The following is an 18,798-nucleotide window of genomic DNA, read 5'->3' as shown; positions in this document are numbered from 1 at the left end:
TTCCTGTACCTGCCTATACCACGTCTTGGACAATATGTGTACGTTAGGAGCTTGCATTTTATATGTGGAAGACAGCATCACATTTCATATATTTAACAAGGTTACAACGTAACATCTATTATTCATGAACGAATCAATAAGGATAAACACTGTCCCGTTACGGCTGCTACGTGTTCTCTGCAACGGAATCACATGTACTACGTTTTAATCCTGCTGGGAATCCGCTTACAGCCAAGCAGTGCGTTGCTTCTCAGTAGATTCATACATTTTGTCTGAAAGGTCAGATAAATATATTAAAAAAGTTCAACTCCACGCAGCTAAAAGGCAACAAAGACGTAGATCAGTCGATCTGGTCAGCAAGCATGATAGCTGACTATCACTATAAGCTTATATCACTATATATATATATATCACTATAGTTTATATCACTTATATCACTATACACATATCACTATATATATATCACTATAGCTTATATCGCTTATATCACACCCCACAACCTTATATGAGATAACCTTGTAGCTTTTGTTTTGGGAAGACAGCCCTATTTTGAAGTGCTTACGCCACTTTGGCGATTTAATCGCCCATCTAGCCCATGTGTGACTGGAAGGGTTTTGGGAACTTCTTTTTACCTGCAATCCCTCCCATGTCCACAAAAGTGCATCTAAAATAAAAAGCAGCCTACTTTTTTTGGCTGGAGAGCTGAGCTGGTGGGGGACGACCATCATCAGATTCCCCAATATTTTAATAAGCATGCAGGGCTGGGGCAGATATAAAGTTTACCCAGGGTGGTAGAAACATAGGTTTTTGTTTGCAGCCTCTGAACGTTAATCTATGGTAGAAAAGATCAGTCATTCTGTAGATAAATTGTTTATTTCACAGAACGGTACATATATCTATCTACTCACCATAAAAAACGAGACAATTATATTCGAAAATAGAAAGTACTTTAACTGAGGAACCTTAATCTCAAGTGTGGAGATTATCCTAAATGATAGATTATAATTATATTATTATTATAATAACGTGTATAAGTGCATCTGGGTTTGGGCTGTCAGTCATGTAGACTTTGGCTGTTCGCCGGTATCACAAGCAGTGTAAGGTGTCATGTCCGCTGAAGAGCACGGGGCTGCATGGACAGACCCTGATGTCCTCTAACAGAAACCCTCGCCAGACTGTCTCTAAAATGAACTAGACTGTCCATCTGGAGAGCCCCAGCACATCTTAAGGGTAAAGATATGACCCATGTCCTATACCTGACTGGGAAATTCTTAGGGATGGTGCCCCCAAAAATCTCATTCTGGGAGAGCCGATGATGTGGGGCTAGTCACTCAATGGGCCGGTTACAAAGGAGATCTTTGATATCTACAACTGGACCCTTTACACTATGGGGGTTGAGTCGACTCAACACAGCCTCCAATGACTACATTAGAGTACCTGAGACACGGAGTGGTGGGATATGACTTCACTTCCGGGCGCTCCGTGTTTTAAAGGCATGGCAAGACTTTTAAGGGGGGGCAAACGCCGTCCAATGAGGCGGGCGGTTGGGAGCGCTGCTAGAGCAGATCAAAATGTAAATCCGTTATATAGATCACGCACTCCAGATTTCCTGCAGATGTAAAGGTCTGCGTAAGTATTTGTTTTTCTTTGATCTTACTCACACCTGATGTGAAGCACGTGCGCATATCTTTAAATATACAGCGTATACTCCTTTTTATGTAAAATCATTACTGTACAATGTATCAAAGGGCGTGCTGTGCTTTACGACATTCCATTGGAATCCGTCTGTCGGACGCAAGGAAATGTTACTTTTACTGCACCATAAAGCAGAGAGAATGACACCGTAATTTAAATACCCCGGCTGCAGCTGCGCCGCTAAGGTCCCCTATTGTGGCTGAGAGGTTTAACATACATACAATGCAATTAACTTTGGGAAGACTTCATTGTGGACACATAAATACTTTAAAGTTTGCTGCCATCAGGATCACTGTTATGGCTGTTACCCCCGTGTAATATCAGCAGGGCGTGCGACAGATGGCCGGCCAAAGTCTGGGGCAGTTACTGTGCTGGACTCCTAGTGCCCTGCTTATCCTCCTAATGGGAAAGAGCATTGCCCCGGGGGAATTTGGACTCGGTGTATTCCTGCCCCATAACTACCTGATCATAATGAAGGGACTTATGTTAACTCCTTCATGTCCTGCTGCACAGGTACTAATGATGGATCACTTATTAGCAGCTTCCACTTGCTTCTGGTCCTGTGTTAGATAACACCAGCAGCACAGGGGATTAAAGGATCATCCCCGGTATAAAACTGACAAACCAATGAAAGCTGATACAGCACCATAAAGAAAAGAAAAAAACCTTACCACAACAGCTTGCAATCCATCTGAATGTCTTAAAGGGACAAAGTTAATTATAAATAAACGGTGCTCACCTCTGCCATTTCCTTCTGCAATGTTTATAAAGAGCGTTTATACATATATATATATATATATATATATATGTCCTGATGAAAGTCTGTAATAAACAAGACTGAAACGTTGACTTAAAAACCGAAGTTGTTTGTGTGGTCATTTGCAAAGTCCCTGGAGTGCCGGTAATTATTTTTGGACTTTATATATATATATATATATATATATATATACCGGTATATACACACACACACACACACATATACAATATATATATATATATATATATATATAAAACAAAAGTGGAAATTTAGAATATAAAATAAAAAAATAAGAAAATATTTTCTCGACAAGATGATCGATCCCTGCTTGCATCAGCTTTCTTCTTCTAGACTGGCTTTGCAATAAATCTTTTATATTTAGTACAGAAAACAGGATATTGGAAGACGTATATGAGTGCTCACAGTGCCCAAAAGAAACTTGGTTTTAAAACAGACAGGAAGAGATCTTTTATTAAAGGGACTACATCAAGCCAATATAACAGCGTCCCGTTGGGTCTTGTGAAGCTCACGACGGTAACTATACATTCTATTCTAATTGTGTACATACATTTGTGTTTTTTTGATAATTACGATATCAGATAGAGTATTTCAATATAAAGTTCCAGTACCAGTAAAAATGCTGAAAATTCATAATATATTACAGTACTGCTGAAAAGAGTGATATTTTTGTAATCTGAACATACTGATCGATTAAAATTCAGTTTCTCTGTAACTATGTTACGGCGATAATAATGACCTCCGAGCCTGAAATAAAAGAACCCCCTCCCGCTCCATTTTTATTTGGTGAATGAACCCCACGATCGCACCTGGAGCCCCATCCAGACTCCCAGGCAGGTCTGAATGGAGCAGCTGCTTCACATTCTGAAGCAAGTATATATATATATATATATATAGATATATATAATTATTATAATTTGTTTATTTTTTAGTTTTTTTTAGTTTTTTTTTTCCATTATTATTTTATTTTTTTAATTTATTATTTTAATTTTTTTATGTCATGTTCTGGGTATTATTCTAAAAGAAAAAATAACATCTAAGCATGTCTTCACACAAGAGACTGCACATACTCAATGACCTGCTCAACAGACACGTATCGGTTCCCTAATGACTGAGAGGGCTGATCCTGTCAAAGCCCACAATCTCTCCACGTTACGCACACGGCCTTCGTGGTGTCCTGCCAGCAATGGCAGAGAACACCACACTTCAGCTCGGAACCCATCTCTGCTCTTTTTATTAAAAAAAAGTGATTCTGTTACAAAAAAAAAAAATGGTATGATCGCTATAGCAACCAATGGAATTTTCATGCATATTAATCGATTATATTTGTTGCCAGGGTGAAAAGACTACTTTTTAAACTTTGCACTAGAATTACTTTTTGATGTTACTTGTTATGTCCTGTTTATCCATTGCACAGCGATGCAGAATATGATGGCATTCTATAAATGAACAGTTATAACGATAGTTATTATTATTAATAATATTAATAACAAATAATAATTAAATTGGTAATAATATTAATAATTAAATTGGTTATAATAATATTAATAATTACATTCTTACAGTACTGCTGAAAAGAGTGATATTTTTGAAATCTGATAATTACATTATTAATAAAACATAGTATTCATAATAATAATAATTTATGGCATTGTAATTATTAATATCATTATTATTATTATTATTATTACTATCACCAATTTGGGACATGCTTGTGTAAACAAAAAGCTAAATAATTTCAGCAAGTCCACCGACCTATGATTCCTTTTTACCTTTAAACTAAAATAAAAAAACTTAAATATGAGAAATATATTATATTGTAAAAAAAAAAACAAAAAAAAAAACCCCTGTAGCTTCAATAAATGCTTTGCTTAGCCTCTGGCTGTGTTAACGATACACATGCCACGTAGATATCCATAGATAAACACGCGGGGAATTTACTCATTATATGTCATGTACAGAAAGGACTCTTTTCTTTTGTATCCTTGAGAGAATAACAGTCTTGTTTGCAGCAACCCTGGGGTATATCCATCATTGTGGAGCTTTAATTAGATATTCATTGTGTTGGTGTGAGGGACATATGTCTTTTTCACTGTAACAATCCTCAGAGTCTGCCACATGCGTTAGTGTGTGCGTTAGTGTGTGCGTTAGTGTATGTGTGGTTTTTTTTTTGTATTTAAAGAAAACTATATTCAAATTAAGGCAAAAGCAAGTGCGAGATCTCCCAAGGACCTGCAGACCCCAAACAGCAGGAACAGAATCACGCTGTCTTTGACCAATTGGTCACAGTTTATTAGCAACCTATAAAGCTCTTGTCTGCTGCAGGGGAGATTTTGTTAATGGGACTTGTTAGAGCTGTCACCTGCAACTGTCAGAATGCGGAGAGCACGCCGGATGATAATAGCTAAAATATGTATAATCTGTCCTTTCAAGTGCTAAATAGCTATTATATTTTGGGTTAGACAATGCTGCGAGCTGATGCTGCACGTTAAAGAAAGACAATTCCCTGTCTCTTCCTGCCAGGAGCAAGCAGTCTCTTTCTGTCTGCGGTCACTGCTGGGAAAATGAACACGAGGTCTTGGTTTAATAACGTCAGGCTTTATCAGAGTTTCGCACCGTTTATGTCAGAATATACTTTGTTTATGTGTTTTGCTTGTTTGATCTGTTTTATTATTATTTTTTTATTTATTATTATTATTATTTTTACATCCAGGATACGAGTATTTTTGACACACAATACATTTAATAAACCATTTAATACTAAATTCAAGACGCTCCACGCAGCCCTTTAAGCAAAGAAAGCATATTAGAAGTACTTTGTTAGAGCATATTAGAAGTTGCATTATCTTAAACCTGAAAACATATCATCAGTTGCCTTTCAGTAGAAGCTGCAGCTTCAGAGCTGCTGCACACCACTTCCTCTATGGTCTGACTATGCACGCCACTGACTGGCTGCTGGGGAAAGGGGCAACTGCATATAGGAGGATTGCTTGTTTTCACAAAGAGGATACCATATACATTTAAAGGGATCACTCAGCTATAATATGCATTAAAGCGCATATGATGCCTGGAGTGTCAATTTCAGTAACGTGTCATTACATCTGAAGAAGAGACCTCCATGGTCTGAGTACAACCCATTACAAAGAGCACTGAGTTCCAATATTAATTAAAGTTAATCAATTAAAATAGCCAGGTAGCCTCTGACAAAAAAAAGCACACTTTGGGTGACCATGTATGTCCCACAAGGGCCCCCAACCTCCCAGAATAATCTTTGGATAGTATCCTATTACATAACTAATTTTGTAGCATCCAGTTCACCAAAGAAAGTGTCTGAACGATATGTACCCAACATTAAAACAGAGTCAATTCCCAAGAATGGTCATTAATTCCCTATATTCACTATATTTGAGCCTGGTCTATGTCCAAGCTCACCAGATGAACATAGCAGGATTCATTCACATTTAGGACCTCCAAATTATGCAGGGTAGAGCGTCCATTCGACAGAGACGGTAAGGAGTAAATTTAGTTACTGGAAATCTTTATCCTATAGATACTTTCATATCATCAGTACAGTCCGTACAGGTCTACGGGACAAGAAGCTCGCCTTTCAGCCATAGATTCTCGTCAAAGCATCAGAAGACAGAGGACGTTCCTCTTGTCACGTTGCTCTTATTTTGCAGCCAGCTGACCCAATAAAATCATTGCGTTGTTTTTGACAAATTGCTACATATGGTTACTTTCTACATAGACTTATATAGTTTGTCTTCACCTTCGACAGTAGAAGAATTCCCCATTCTGTCCCAGCAGGTAAGCTTCCAACGCTGCCGATACAATACTGAACATATCACCAGTTGGAACCTCTGTCCACACCACACATGATGAGCCTTACGCTGTCAGTCCACCAGGAGGCTCCGACAGCTACGATCCTGCGGAATAAATGAGAGAGGGACAGAAACAGAGAGAGAAGGAGACGGAGAGAGAGGGAGAGGGGTGAGAGGAGGTCTGAGGCTTCACAATTAGTTATACATTATTTTGGCTCTTGAGAAATGATCAGTATCTGATATGGGGGGGTTTATAGATTCTCCAACAGATGAATTACATGTGCGTTTCTACCTTCTGTACATGCAGTACTAGAAAGATCATTCATGTTATAAACCTTTAGGAATTGTTAAATTTGACTGTATTCTTAATTTTGTCAGGAACTCTTAATTGTCATGTGACACGAAAGCAGATGCTGATAGGTTGTTGCAATAGAGACTGTAAAGGCTTCTGAAAAGTTTCTTTATTTTTTTAATGTGAATAAAATGACAGCTCTGTTTCTTTGCTGAAAGTGAAAGTATTGTTTTGTTTAAGTAGGATAGTATGTTGATGAATACAGGGGTAATTAAAAAAAAAAAAAGTAATTACAATACACCTACCTAACACATAAAATGGTACTGTCCACCATAATCAGGGTTAATACTATATTGTCTGGGTATCTGGTGAACAGGTGTGTAATATGCACCAAGCTATGTGTGACATTAGTAATTATCATGTCCACTGTGTATACCTCGTAGGCTACCTGGACCCTCTTTTGGCTGAATAACGTCACAAAGGGGTGCTGCAAGCCTTTAGTGAATGGGGAGTGGGAGAAAAATGGGCAGAGAGTTGAGAGCACATAGTGTGGAGTAGCCTTATCCAAACTGTGCTCCCCTTCTGAACTGACTCTGAGACCCAGGGAAGTACGGCTTCACTCGAAGACTTTGGGTCAAACCAAGAGAGTTCCCAGGTATGACTCTGTGGTCAGAGACAATGACCATTGGAAGGCAGTGATGTCCTTCAACTGTTACTCCTATAAATGTATTTCTAAAATAGACCAGGACATCAAAATAACAAGGTAGGTCTTTTGAGAGGTGAGGATAACTGTGTAGACGGGATGGGATGCCTGTAAAGGGGCATAATGCCAATGGAACCGGGCATGGGTAGGTGGAACCAAATGGCCCTTCCCCACTCAGTCATCAAAGAAGTTGGTAAATTATAATACATTAATATAATATTCTAAACTCGCAAAAGCAGGGCCCTCTTCTCCTTCTTTAGTAGTAGAAAAAAAATTGTAAATTTTCACTGTTCCTCCATTGCGATAGTGCTACATCACCTGCTGACCGCTGGGTAGAATGGAGACGTTGTATTAGTATGGTCATCAACCTTGAGTGAACCTGGTAAGACTCAGCACTGTATAAAAGGACCCACGTTCTTAACATAACATATTAAAGCTCGTTTAATAGTGTATGTGTACGCACATCCCGGCCATCCAATATACTGTCCGAGAGGAAAGCTCGTTCCAGTTTGCTGCTAATAAACACAGAGGTTATCTACCACTTGGCTGATCTACTCGGAGTGAGTATCTACAAGGCCATTGTACACTGCCAGTACTATCCGATGGCCGAGATTTTATCCTAATGTTGTGTATCTATTATATCAGCTTTCGCTCATATTGTGTTTGGCTATCGGATTTTGTCAGGATTACCGTAAATAATTACTAATTGCTTACAGGTGTTCCCTGCTATGATTGATCACCTACTCGCCTACTTGGGGAATGGGATCCACTCGACAGCTCCACTCCAGGGACACATCAAGATGTCAAGAGTGACATTTCTCCAGCAGAACAGACGGTGAGATTTTCCCTTGAAATCTGGCTGGTGTAGTTCTTCTCTACTACAATTTAACTTATATATATATATATATATGTTGTGTGTTAAGAGAATGCAATAAATTGATGTAAATCTTGAACTGATAATTTTTTGTTTACTAGAATAAAAAAAAATAATGAATTGATGAAAACTGATAATTGATAATTTTTTTTATTTTGTTGACAGACATATTACATTTATTAGTTTGATAATATGTTATAAAAGCCGTGTATGATAACATTTTTAAAATTGTTTTGTATTTTTTTTTTTTTTTAAGGTTTAGGTCTTAGCAAACATAAGGGAAATCAAATTTGCTCCCAGAATTCCATGTAATCTAGCTGGGGAGAAGTTTTACTTGGTTTTAATTTAGCTAAAACACGCTGGTCAGGGAACCTTTACTATAGGATTTCCATGAAACATGGAAGGTTCTGAGGAAGCTTCTGTCCCACCAACTAGGTCCAGGTATTTGGTGGTCATATGAACGACGGGACACGTTGTTATCATCTCATACAGTTGTCTATTCATCCTCCTTAGAATACCTTCTGACATCAGGGCCCTCATTGACGGTGGGCCCTTGGCAAATTCTCATTTTGCCCTTTTGATAAAATGTTCCTGCCTGCTTAACATCCAAAGAGCATTCGTCATTGTAAGAGCAACAGATACCCGGCTCACAAAGCACCCTCTTTCCTGTAGCAGGTGTCCCAGGGACTTGCCAGCACTAACTCAATAAGACACATTTATTACCTTTATACTTTGTGTATAGATCATTCTCCGGCTCCTGCTGGAAAAAGAAAATAAAGGTCTTCCCAGAAGGATGTCCACGTATTTGCCCCTTTCTCTCATTCATCGCTGCCCGCCAGTGTATCTGCCCTGTTTGTTCCTTTATGGTTTATTTTCCGTTTTCGCTCTTTGCCCATTCATTTGGGATATGTGCCACCGGATGGCCAGATACCGGGCATGGAAATGACTTCAGAGGCACTTTTGTTACCCTTTCCCCTTGTGTCTTTGAACGGCCTTGGCCATGTGTCTTCATGAAAGGAACCATTTTATGAGCGTAGAACTGAAACGTCCAGTAGGCAAAGACACTCGCTTCTTTTCAGGTTGACTAAAACGTTAGGACGAGCTGCCAAAATTTTGTCCTCCCCCTTTAAAAATACCCAGAACAGTCGCCATTGTGTTCTAAATTAACCACCAGTTCCCAAGTAAATTGTTCTCTTTTAATAAGTGTAAGCCCTTTGTGTCCTGTGGATACAGATTTCAGCCGGGGAACAGCCTGAATAATACTAATTCATAATTAATTATTATTTCTTTACAATAATAATACTATTAATTATTATTAATTATTTATCTACAATAATAATACTAATTAATTATTAATAATAAGTAGAAGGACACTTTTTGAGTATTTCCTAGCTTCCACAGGCCACAACAATAACATTGTTATTCAGACATCGAAGAAAATTATTTTCTTAATCTGGTATTAACCTTTAGCATGCCAGAAGGCTTTGGGTTAATATTGTGTGAACAGTTTATAAGAATTGCTTAAGATATGTCCTAATTCATGAATAAAAAAATCACAGCCCTAGGGTTAATCAAACATACCTGAGTACAAAAAAAATAAGACGAAAATGGGTTTCTTGCAATATCACACAAAGCTTTGTTAACCTTATGAGTATGATTTATCAGGAAATATTACAAGAATGAGGAGTGGGGATGTTACAGAAACATTTGCATATTGTAAATGAGGAGAACATCTATGATTCCACAACATAAGTCTAACCTATCTAGTTTTAATGTAAGACGGTATTTTCACACTGAGAGGGTGGTACATAAGTGGTACAACCTTCCAGCAGAAGTGGTAGAGGTTTATACAGTGAGGGAAGTTAAACATGCATGGTATAGGCACATGGCTCATAAATCTGAGACACATGGGAAGACTAAGTCGGATGTTTGTATGATTTCTACTTGTTGTATATTATAAGTTCACTTTGACGTTTCAGTCTTTCGGATGCGCTGGAAACAAAACGGTTAAAACCTGTTATTAGAATGCTGTGTACAAAGCGTCCGTCTGTCGGGGGGGGGGATCCTATTCAGCATCTATTTGGAAATCAGGACCTGCGGGACTTTTTTTAGCCAATGAAATGTAATCCTTGGGATCGACTCTGGAATGGGCCGCCTCTTCCACCAGTTTATCAACTGCAAAAGAGTGAACAAAAAGCCAGACAAATGTGAAAATATCATCCTGCTCCTTTTCGGAGAATTTTTTTTTCTATCGTATTTTCCCACAATGATGGTTTTTTAAAATTCTCCGTAAATGAGAAGGAACAGCACCCCGAGAACCCACGAGAATACTATGCAGATCTGCAGGTTCATAGAGGACAGAGAGAAGATGATGAGACATTGTCAGATAGATCTGGTGGGTGGCCAACGTGTGCAAGAACATTCACCCTCTTGCAGACATCCTACTTCTTCTGCTTCACCCACCAGTGACACCAAAGACAAACTTATGTCCTCCGTGAACATGTACGGATGCGGAAGGCACAGCGGCGAGCTGAAGGAAGAACAGCAACTACTAAGGAAAAAGATCAACAGCCGAGAACGGAAAAGGATGCAGGATCTCAATCTAGCAATGGATGCCTTGAGAGAAGTCATCATGCCATATTCAGCGAATCATTGCCAAAGCACGCCGGGGAGGAAACTCTCCAAGATCGCCACGCTCCTGCTGGCCAGGAACTATATACTCTTACTTGGCAGCTCGCTTCAAGAATTAAGGAGGATTATCGGGGACATGAGTGGCCCTGGGCCTAAATTGCTTCTAGCTGGATTGCCGCTGTTTGCAGCACCGAGTTCTGTCTTTATGACACCAGGACCTAGCAATAACCCAGACCCCCAGCGCGCTAACAAATACCCCTCGCTGGCCTTGGAAGAGCCCCAGTGCTCGGCTTTTAACTTGCCAGGTGGTGCCAGTCTCTGCCCCTGCACCCTCTGTAGGTTCGCCCACTTTATCCCCAACAGCCTTAGCATTAAATCTGTCCAGTTATCCAAATAACTCCATACAACCGGTTTAAACATTTAACGGACGCTCCGAAGCATTCCCTAAAAACACAGACTGGCTGGAGATTATACGATGGAAGTGCTGCCAACACAGAACCCCTAACAGACTGGCATTCAAAGGCACAAAAAGCATGTTTTTTTATCCCGTTTCCCATGTTTTTTGGTTGTACAGTGCAGACGGCTCCTAATTGGACATTTAATTGTTAAATATCTTTTCACCGATATAAAAATCAATTATTATGCTACCTAACCTTCACTATATCTGTCAGATAGATAGATTAGATGTACTATAAAATAGTGTAAATGGGGCAAGATTTTTACAACTCTTATGTAACTTTTTTAACACAATTGACTGAACATTTCTTAACCATTTGAACGTCGGAATGCTTAATAAAATATATTTCAGAAGAATTACAAAACAAAGATTTAACTCCATTCCGAATAAACCTGAAGAAGTGTTTAAGATCTCTTGTTGGTGTTTTATGTCTAGGATATGTCATTCTGTAATCCTGTGGAAATAACTGTTCAGTAATCTAGTTTATTAGGCTATATAATATATATTCAGCCTTGTTAATAATTGTTTTATGCGGACCCATGATCAAGAACAGTACTTTTATAATTACATCATTGGGGAAAAATTACTGTGTGTGTGTGTGTGTATGTATGTATGTATATATATGTATATATATATACATATATATATATGCAACATATGGTCATTTTTTCTATATAATATATCTTCAGCCTTAGGGGATTGTTAACATAAAGCCTAATTGTTTTATGCTGAACCATGATTAAACTATAAGTTAATAATAGTTAATAATTGGATCATTAGGGCACAAAATGTCAATGCAGCTTATCAATTCTTCATGAGTTGTGTTGCCTTTAAAATCTGGTGACTTGGCTATTTGTAGAGAAATAAAATCTTCAAAGAATAATTAATCCTATTTTGTCTGTCAATTTTGTCTTTGTCTATTTGTTTAAAGAATCAGATAAACATTACTATCTATAAGTCTCTCAGTCCTATCGCTAACTAGCGACTGTTTGGCCGTAATAACCAGAGGAATAAAGCTACCGACACTCCTACAAATACATTTGTTTTATTTGTACATCTTTTTTTTTATTAAGATTGTTCCCCCCAAAAATACAACAAAGGCTAAATATTCAAGATTATGCCAAGTTTTAGAAAGAGTTGTGAAATTAATTTGTTATAAAACTGGCTAGTCAGGAATATTTTACCAGGAAGAGACACATTTAAAAAAATATTTAATACCACAAGGTACTAAGGGAACTAGGATTCTTTCTAAATAGAGGTAATTCGAAAAAAGTTGAAGACATATTTCATACTGACTAGGTCTGGTTGTCGTATTTTTACGATATGATATTTTTACACTTCGCTTAATACTGTTATTTGGGAGAACGAGCAGATCTATAAGAAATCATCTGCCTATATCTAAAAAAAATATTCTGGTGCAATATTTTAATGGTGGTTTTAACTAAAAAAAAAAAGTCCAGTGGTTGCAATGAAAAAAAGACCACTTTACATACTTTGCACCATAATCATTGTTTATATATAACCTTCAGCAGGGGCGGGTCAAGGCAGGTAACGGTGGTGCCCAGCAACTGAGGTATCCAGCATTACGTGACCCAGCTGTAGTACACGGACTTTATGCTGCACTGAAGACAGGGCTCTACACGAGGAAGAAGGAGGAGGGAAGGATAGGATGGGAGAGCTACCTGAGGTGCAGAGATGGTGGGAGAAGTACAGGAGTAGAGGGAGAGAGAGATAGGGTGTACCGGTATTTATGTGTATAGTGTTGCAGTGAGTGAGGTAGTGTTGTAAAGTGTGTGAGTGTATCGTGTTATAGTGAGCATATAAGTGTACAGGGTAAGAGTGAGTCTGTGTGCATTACTATATGGTGTTAGAGTGTGTGTTAGTGTATGGTGTTAGCATATGCATGAATAAGGGAATTATGTTTGTGTCTGAATGGCTTTAGCGTGAGTGTCAACATATGACGTTAGAGTGTGTTTAGTGTATACTGCTAGCGTGTGTGAGCACATGGTGCTAGCATGTATGTGCGTCTGCTAGTGTATGGTGTTAGCATCAGTGTGTTTGCCAGCATATGGTGTTAGAATAAGTGTCTGTCAGCTTATGGTGTTAGAGTGTCAGAGGTGAGCCTAGGGTTAGTGGCGCATGAGAGAAGGGAAGATAGGGGGAGTCAGAGAAAAAGTGTGTGTATGAGTGAGTGTGGGGGTGTTAGAGTAAGACATTAGGGATTTAATAGTGGAGGGGTTAATTTATTTCAAAGGAGGTAAAATGTTAGAACAAGAGGCCATACTTACAAAACTAGAGGGTCAGAGGTTTAGATGTAATGGAAGGAGTTTTACTTTTACTGAGAGGATGGTAGATACGTGGAACAGACTTCCAGTAGAAGTGGTAGAGGCTAAAACAGTGAGGGAATTTAAGCATGCATGACATAGACATAAAGTTATCCTGAAACTAAGACAAGACCAATGACTGATTAAGGTTTCAGTCTTTATATCAGTAAAAACAGGCAGACTGCATGGTGCTGAATGGCTTTTTTCTGACATCAAATTGTATGTTTCTTTTGTTGAAATGCGGTTTGAATAAATATTCTGTAATAAAGTATTTATTCCCTTCTCGTGTTCCACTTTTTACTACTTTACAGCGTAAAGGTTCATAATAATGGATCCAGCTGTCATTCTGCTTCTCTTAAAATGGGGACCTTAATATGAGCGATTTACTTCAGCCGGTGGTCATTAATACCAGAGTTTTGCTCTAAACCAGGGTGTGCAGGAATGAACGCCTTACTGTCCTCCGAGAATTCCTTTCTCCCGCTGTACCGGGTTCCTAGCGCTGTCCAGCCAATAGATAATTATTTACAAGTTTCTATTGTCTAAAGTTACATTGTGTCTCGTTTTATGATATAGTAAAGAGTGATCAATACGCGTGCTAACAATGGCCACAGATATACGGTATCCCGTAGCAACGACACAGGTGGAAACAGCCACTGCAAAAGCTTTTCCGTGGCACCAAGCAGCTAAAGCCACACAAGGCATAACATCTCCTTTTGTTATTTAAATATACATGGCTGACTCTGGGACAAATTGGAGTAAATTATTCAGTGGTGCCGCCACTGGCCAGGCTGTCTAGGGGCACACGAAAAAGTCGGAATAAGAAATAATGAGTTTTATACTCATTTCACTTTTCTGATCCGTTTAATTTTATGTAGCGAGGGTACAGATAATAAGAGCAAAGGAAAGCTGCCTGTCAGCCACTGAACGGATATACAATCTACTACACCTCATTTTGGAGCACCCTAGTCAATTGCCCTGCATGGACATCACTTGTTCTTTACCCCCATGGTACACGATTCTCCATTCCTCCCACAGAGGAGAGCTAATCTTGACTTATTACTTGACTCAAAGTATCCTTGGTATTCCCCATTACCAAACACTAAACCTTGTGTTAAACATCTATCAACGTTCTAATGAAGGAACCTGGCTGTTTTGGGCAAGCTCCATGCATGATCATATTTAGGGACCGTTTTATGCCCCGCCCCCCCAGCTGGGTCCTCCTATCAAACGTCTCCCCATCTCCCTTGCTGCTCATATCATACGACCAAAATATGCGTTCCATCCAGTCATAATCCAGCAACAGCGCTATGATTGGTCCTTCATTCACCGTAGGCCCCGCCCTGCGTGATCACCAATTCCCACAGTGAGAGATGGTTCCAAAAAGAAAAAAGTCCATCAACTGAACCGATCAGACAGTATTCAATAATAAAAAAGGCCCTTTCTTGAAATTTTCAACTACATTCGGAAGTTATAGATTTTATAGACTTCCACATCTTAACCGCGGTTATTTTAAACAACCATTTCCTTTGTGTTGATTGAAGTTTCTTTTCCTCTTTATTTGGTTATAAGTAGAAGCAACAAAGTTAGGGTGCTTTTCAAATCCATTACTACGAACAGATCAAAGCCCTAAAAATAATGCAATTAATCATAATTCACATTCATTGATACAGAATTTTAAAATGGGATCATTAAGTCTCCACGGATATCTTGAGATTTTTTTTAATTTTTCCACAGCCATAAAAAAATATTTTTAGAGAATTTGTATTTTTTTTCTTTTATTAATATTATATTAAGTTGTCCATTTTTAATGACAACAGCCTGGCAATTAAAAAAAATAATTTACTTAATATTAATTAAAATATAACGGTTTACTTTTATAGACTAAGTTGGAAAGGCAAAAAAAAGCTTTATTAACAAATTAAAAAAAAAAAATGTAAAAAATTCAAAGCCAGATTGTAAGTAAATTAACCTGGGCAGGTTGAGGGTGTGATGCGAAACGGATAAAATCATTGACCGTGGTGCAGCAAAGAACATCTGTGTGCAGCCAAAGCCACTGGAAATCCACACTCATCTCGCCGGAGACTAAAAAATGCAGTCTTATTTAGCTAATGTCGGGTTTTTTTGAGTGGTAAAAGCAGGCTCCTTAATCATCTAACTCACATAGCTATTAGAGCTTGGTGTTTAGGGGGTCAGCAAGGAATTTAATTTAACATCTTACAATACACCCACATGCCCAGAAAATGTGGACGGCTTGATAGGGTTCACTGAGCCAAAGACGCGGCGAAGGCAAAACAGCACATTAATGTTAGCAATCAATTCTCTACTGAATTGAAGAGAGATGAAGCAATTACCAGGCATTGCGGATTAATAGTTAAGTGTGAATACCAAGCTGTATATGTGAAGGGCAGAATATGTTGTCTATAGAACACAACAAAGAGCGTTTCTCACTATTAAGTGAGATTAAACGTAATGGCCTGATTTCATCACAAAAGAAGAATTAAATGGAGATGGCGACTTCAAAGTGGACAGAGCCACATAGACCACCGCATACATTTACATATAGCTGGGACGGTTCTCCCTGAGACACAATAGGATAAAGTTCTCGGAACAATTTTCGGTTCTCTGACTTTTTTTTAAAAAACATTAACTATATTTGTCCTCAAATTGCTGCTTGGTTAAAAAAAGGAGGGGGGGACATTTGTTCATAAAAAAACTGTACTTTTTGAAGAATTCTTGGGCAAGGAGGGGAGAGCTGTAATAAGATATCCAGGAAGAATTGTCCCGAGAATAGAGACTGTTAGGGAAATGTCCGTTAGGCACATGCTATAGCTCTGTGTTCCATTATTAAATGTAAATCCAGAAAAACAGTGGTAATTGGTGCTGCGATATTAATTGATTAAAAGATCCATTTTTAAAATAAAAATAAAATTAAGAGTTCTTTAAAGTTGTTGTGGGTTGTAGGCTCGATAGGTACACACAATGGCTAACATACATCATGTTGTCCTCTCATTATTATGTTTCTAGCCTACAATGTTTCTCCATGCTCCCTTCCCTTTAGACAACCTGAAGTTATAAATAAATCCTGAAAAATATACAGTTCTGCCATGTTTTAACTCTCTTATATAAAACAGTATGGCTGTTCAGAATACAATATATTATTTATGCTGTAAATATAAATAAAATCACACTGTATTAATAGCTATTGAGTAACAAAATCTGATTTATCTCAAAAACATATTTTATGTAAAAAAAAATAAAAAAAATACCCAACTAAGTTCACTTTTTTCCTAGTACCTTGATGTATGTCTGAAGATCTGTTAGATTTAGAGGCATAGAGCCATTTGTATCTAAAATGTCTGGATACTATTATTATTATATTATACTATTCTTCTCCTTTAAATGTGCGCATGTTGTCTTCATAGCAGTACTATTGTTAATTCATCTTTGGTGTAAAGCGTTCAATCTTGTATAGCCTAGGCGCAGTACACGATGATGACAGGTCCTATATAGATGGAAATGTTGGCCGAAGTTTCCTTGTTCCACAAAAGATATAATGTTGCTCTTTTAATTAAATCTATAATTACCTAATAACTTTTTAAATCATCAAATGCTGAAGGTTCCAAAAGGAGCCCAATATCCATTGTAAACAACATATATTTTCAATTAACATTTATAGGAGAAGTACCGGTATCTACTGATACAATACCTAAAAGCTCCTGTAAACACCAACTCAACTGGTTAGAATGCTGTAATCTGTTTCATTAATAAATCAAATTAAAAAAAAAAAAGCTTTCAATTCCTATGCAAATTAATGAGTAATCCATCTTGGAACATGATGAGGTCCAGCTCAGTGAAAGGAGTTACTTAAGGCAGATAATTGAAACTCAGTTTTATGTTTGCTGATCAATAAAAAAGTCTTATTATGTTGAAGATGCCAAACATCATGACAAAGTCGGGTTAAACTGTGCACCAGATCAAAACTTTTCTAAAACCCCTTATTTTACCCAGAATAATGACTGCTACACGACACTTGAGGACCCAAATGAGATTGGTAGGTGGAGCTCGGTCCTAATCTATCTGCTTTACTTTCATCTCGTCCTTAATTTTCAAGTGGAAAGGACTCTGTCTGTGACATCCTCAACACTTGCAGTTCAAGGAATAAGAACAGAGTCACAATCAGGATCCTCTCACTTCAAGACGAGGAAGACCAATTTCACCGGACAATAGGTTGAAGTGCCAATGTGAAAGGTCACAAGACAATATCAGCTGTTGCTTGGGAAGATGCTTATAAGGAGGTCCACGGCTTAGAGAACAATTTATTTTCTGAGTAGAACATCTTGTGCCATGTTTTATGTGGATAACAGTTCACATGGAAAGAGGGTAGTTTGTTGAGTACCATGTGTGGGGCTACATCTGTTTGTCGTACATCTGTTTTTCATGGAGATAAAGCCATCTGAGTTTTGGGTACAGTGGGTATCATCATCATTCTTAAAGCCTTAGAGTAAGGCTTTAAGAAGGATCACTATACACTAGTTCAGTGTATAAATGAAACCTGTAGTCCCGATGCCACATTAAGACCCCCAATGTTACTGGACATGAAGCCTTTTGCCCCCACTAGGAGTCACATGAAACCATGTTATGGGATTCTGCCAAGTGCCCACCTCCTGGCTACAGCCATGGGCGATGCGGCAGCTGGATTTTCTAGTAAAGCATCGGAACTCCTGACTTTAGAGGTCCCTCACATATGCCCAGTGTGCCTAATGAATAACCTGACTCTGGGCAATTCTGTTTATAGATAAGATATAAAATGCATGAGTATCAGCAAACCCTCCTTATGTATTTACCATGAGAAGATCCATCTCACCTTCGTGCTCTCAGGGTCTGGATGATAAAGTATTCAGTAATTATATAAAAAGTAAATAGCTAGGATTTCTTAAAACTCATAAATGTCATAAAAATATATATATTTCTTTTAAATACAATTTTGTATCCAGTAATCAGGTTTCTTTAACTTTTTCTGATAAACTCTGCGGATCTAGATGTCATCTTGTAGGAAGTTATCTGATATTTCCAAACACCACGCTGAGCTGATTCTTTATGGCAATGTCAAGACCTGCAAACTCCTTTCCATCACAGACTTTCATTAGCGAGAGGGTCCCTCTAGGTGATACGGACCAAGCCATTCTATTGTTTGCCATAAGGCAGTATGATGTGAATTTAGACTTA

The 18,798-nt window shown here is 38.2% G+C and overlaps 1 protein-coding gene across 1 annotated transcript; it reads left to right on the top strand.

The window, feature by feature from the left end:
- The first annotated feature begins 10,463 nt into the window (after positions 1-10,463).
- On the top strand, positions 10,464-11,756 carry OLIG1 (oligodendrocyte transcription factor 1). Its single transcript, XM_053456682.1, has one exon. It carries the CDS (start codon positions 10,493-10,495, stop codon positions 11,186-11,188), a length of 696 nt encoding a protein of 231 aa, XP_053312657.1. The 5' UTR covers positions 10,464-10,492; the 3' UTR covers positions 11,189-11,756.
- The last annotated feature ends 7,042 nt before the right edge of the window (positions 11,757-18,798 follow it).

Source organism: Spea bombifrons, chromosome 2, assembly GCF_027358695.1.
Source record: "Spea bombifrons isolate aSpeBom1 chromosome 2, aSpeBom1.2.pri, whole genome shotgun sequence".
Lineage (NCBI taxonomy): Eukaryota > Metazoa > Chordata > Amphibia > Anura > Pelobatidae > Spea > Spea bombifrons.
This window is presented reverse-complemented; position numbering and strand designations above follow the sequence as displayed.

Excerpts from the sequence above, each read along its gene's own strand:
- OLIG1 (XM_053456682.1), top strand. The coding sequence starts at position 10,493 with ATGCAGATCTGCAGGTTCATAGAGGACAGAGAGAAGATGATGAGACAT.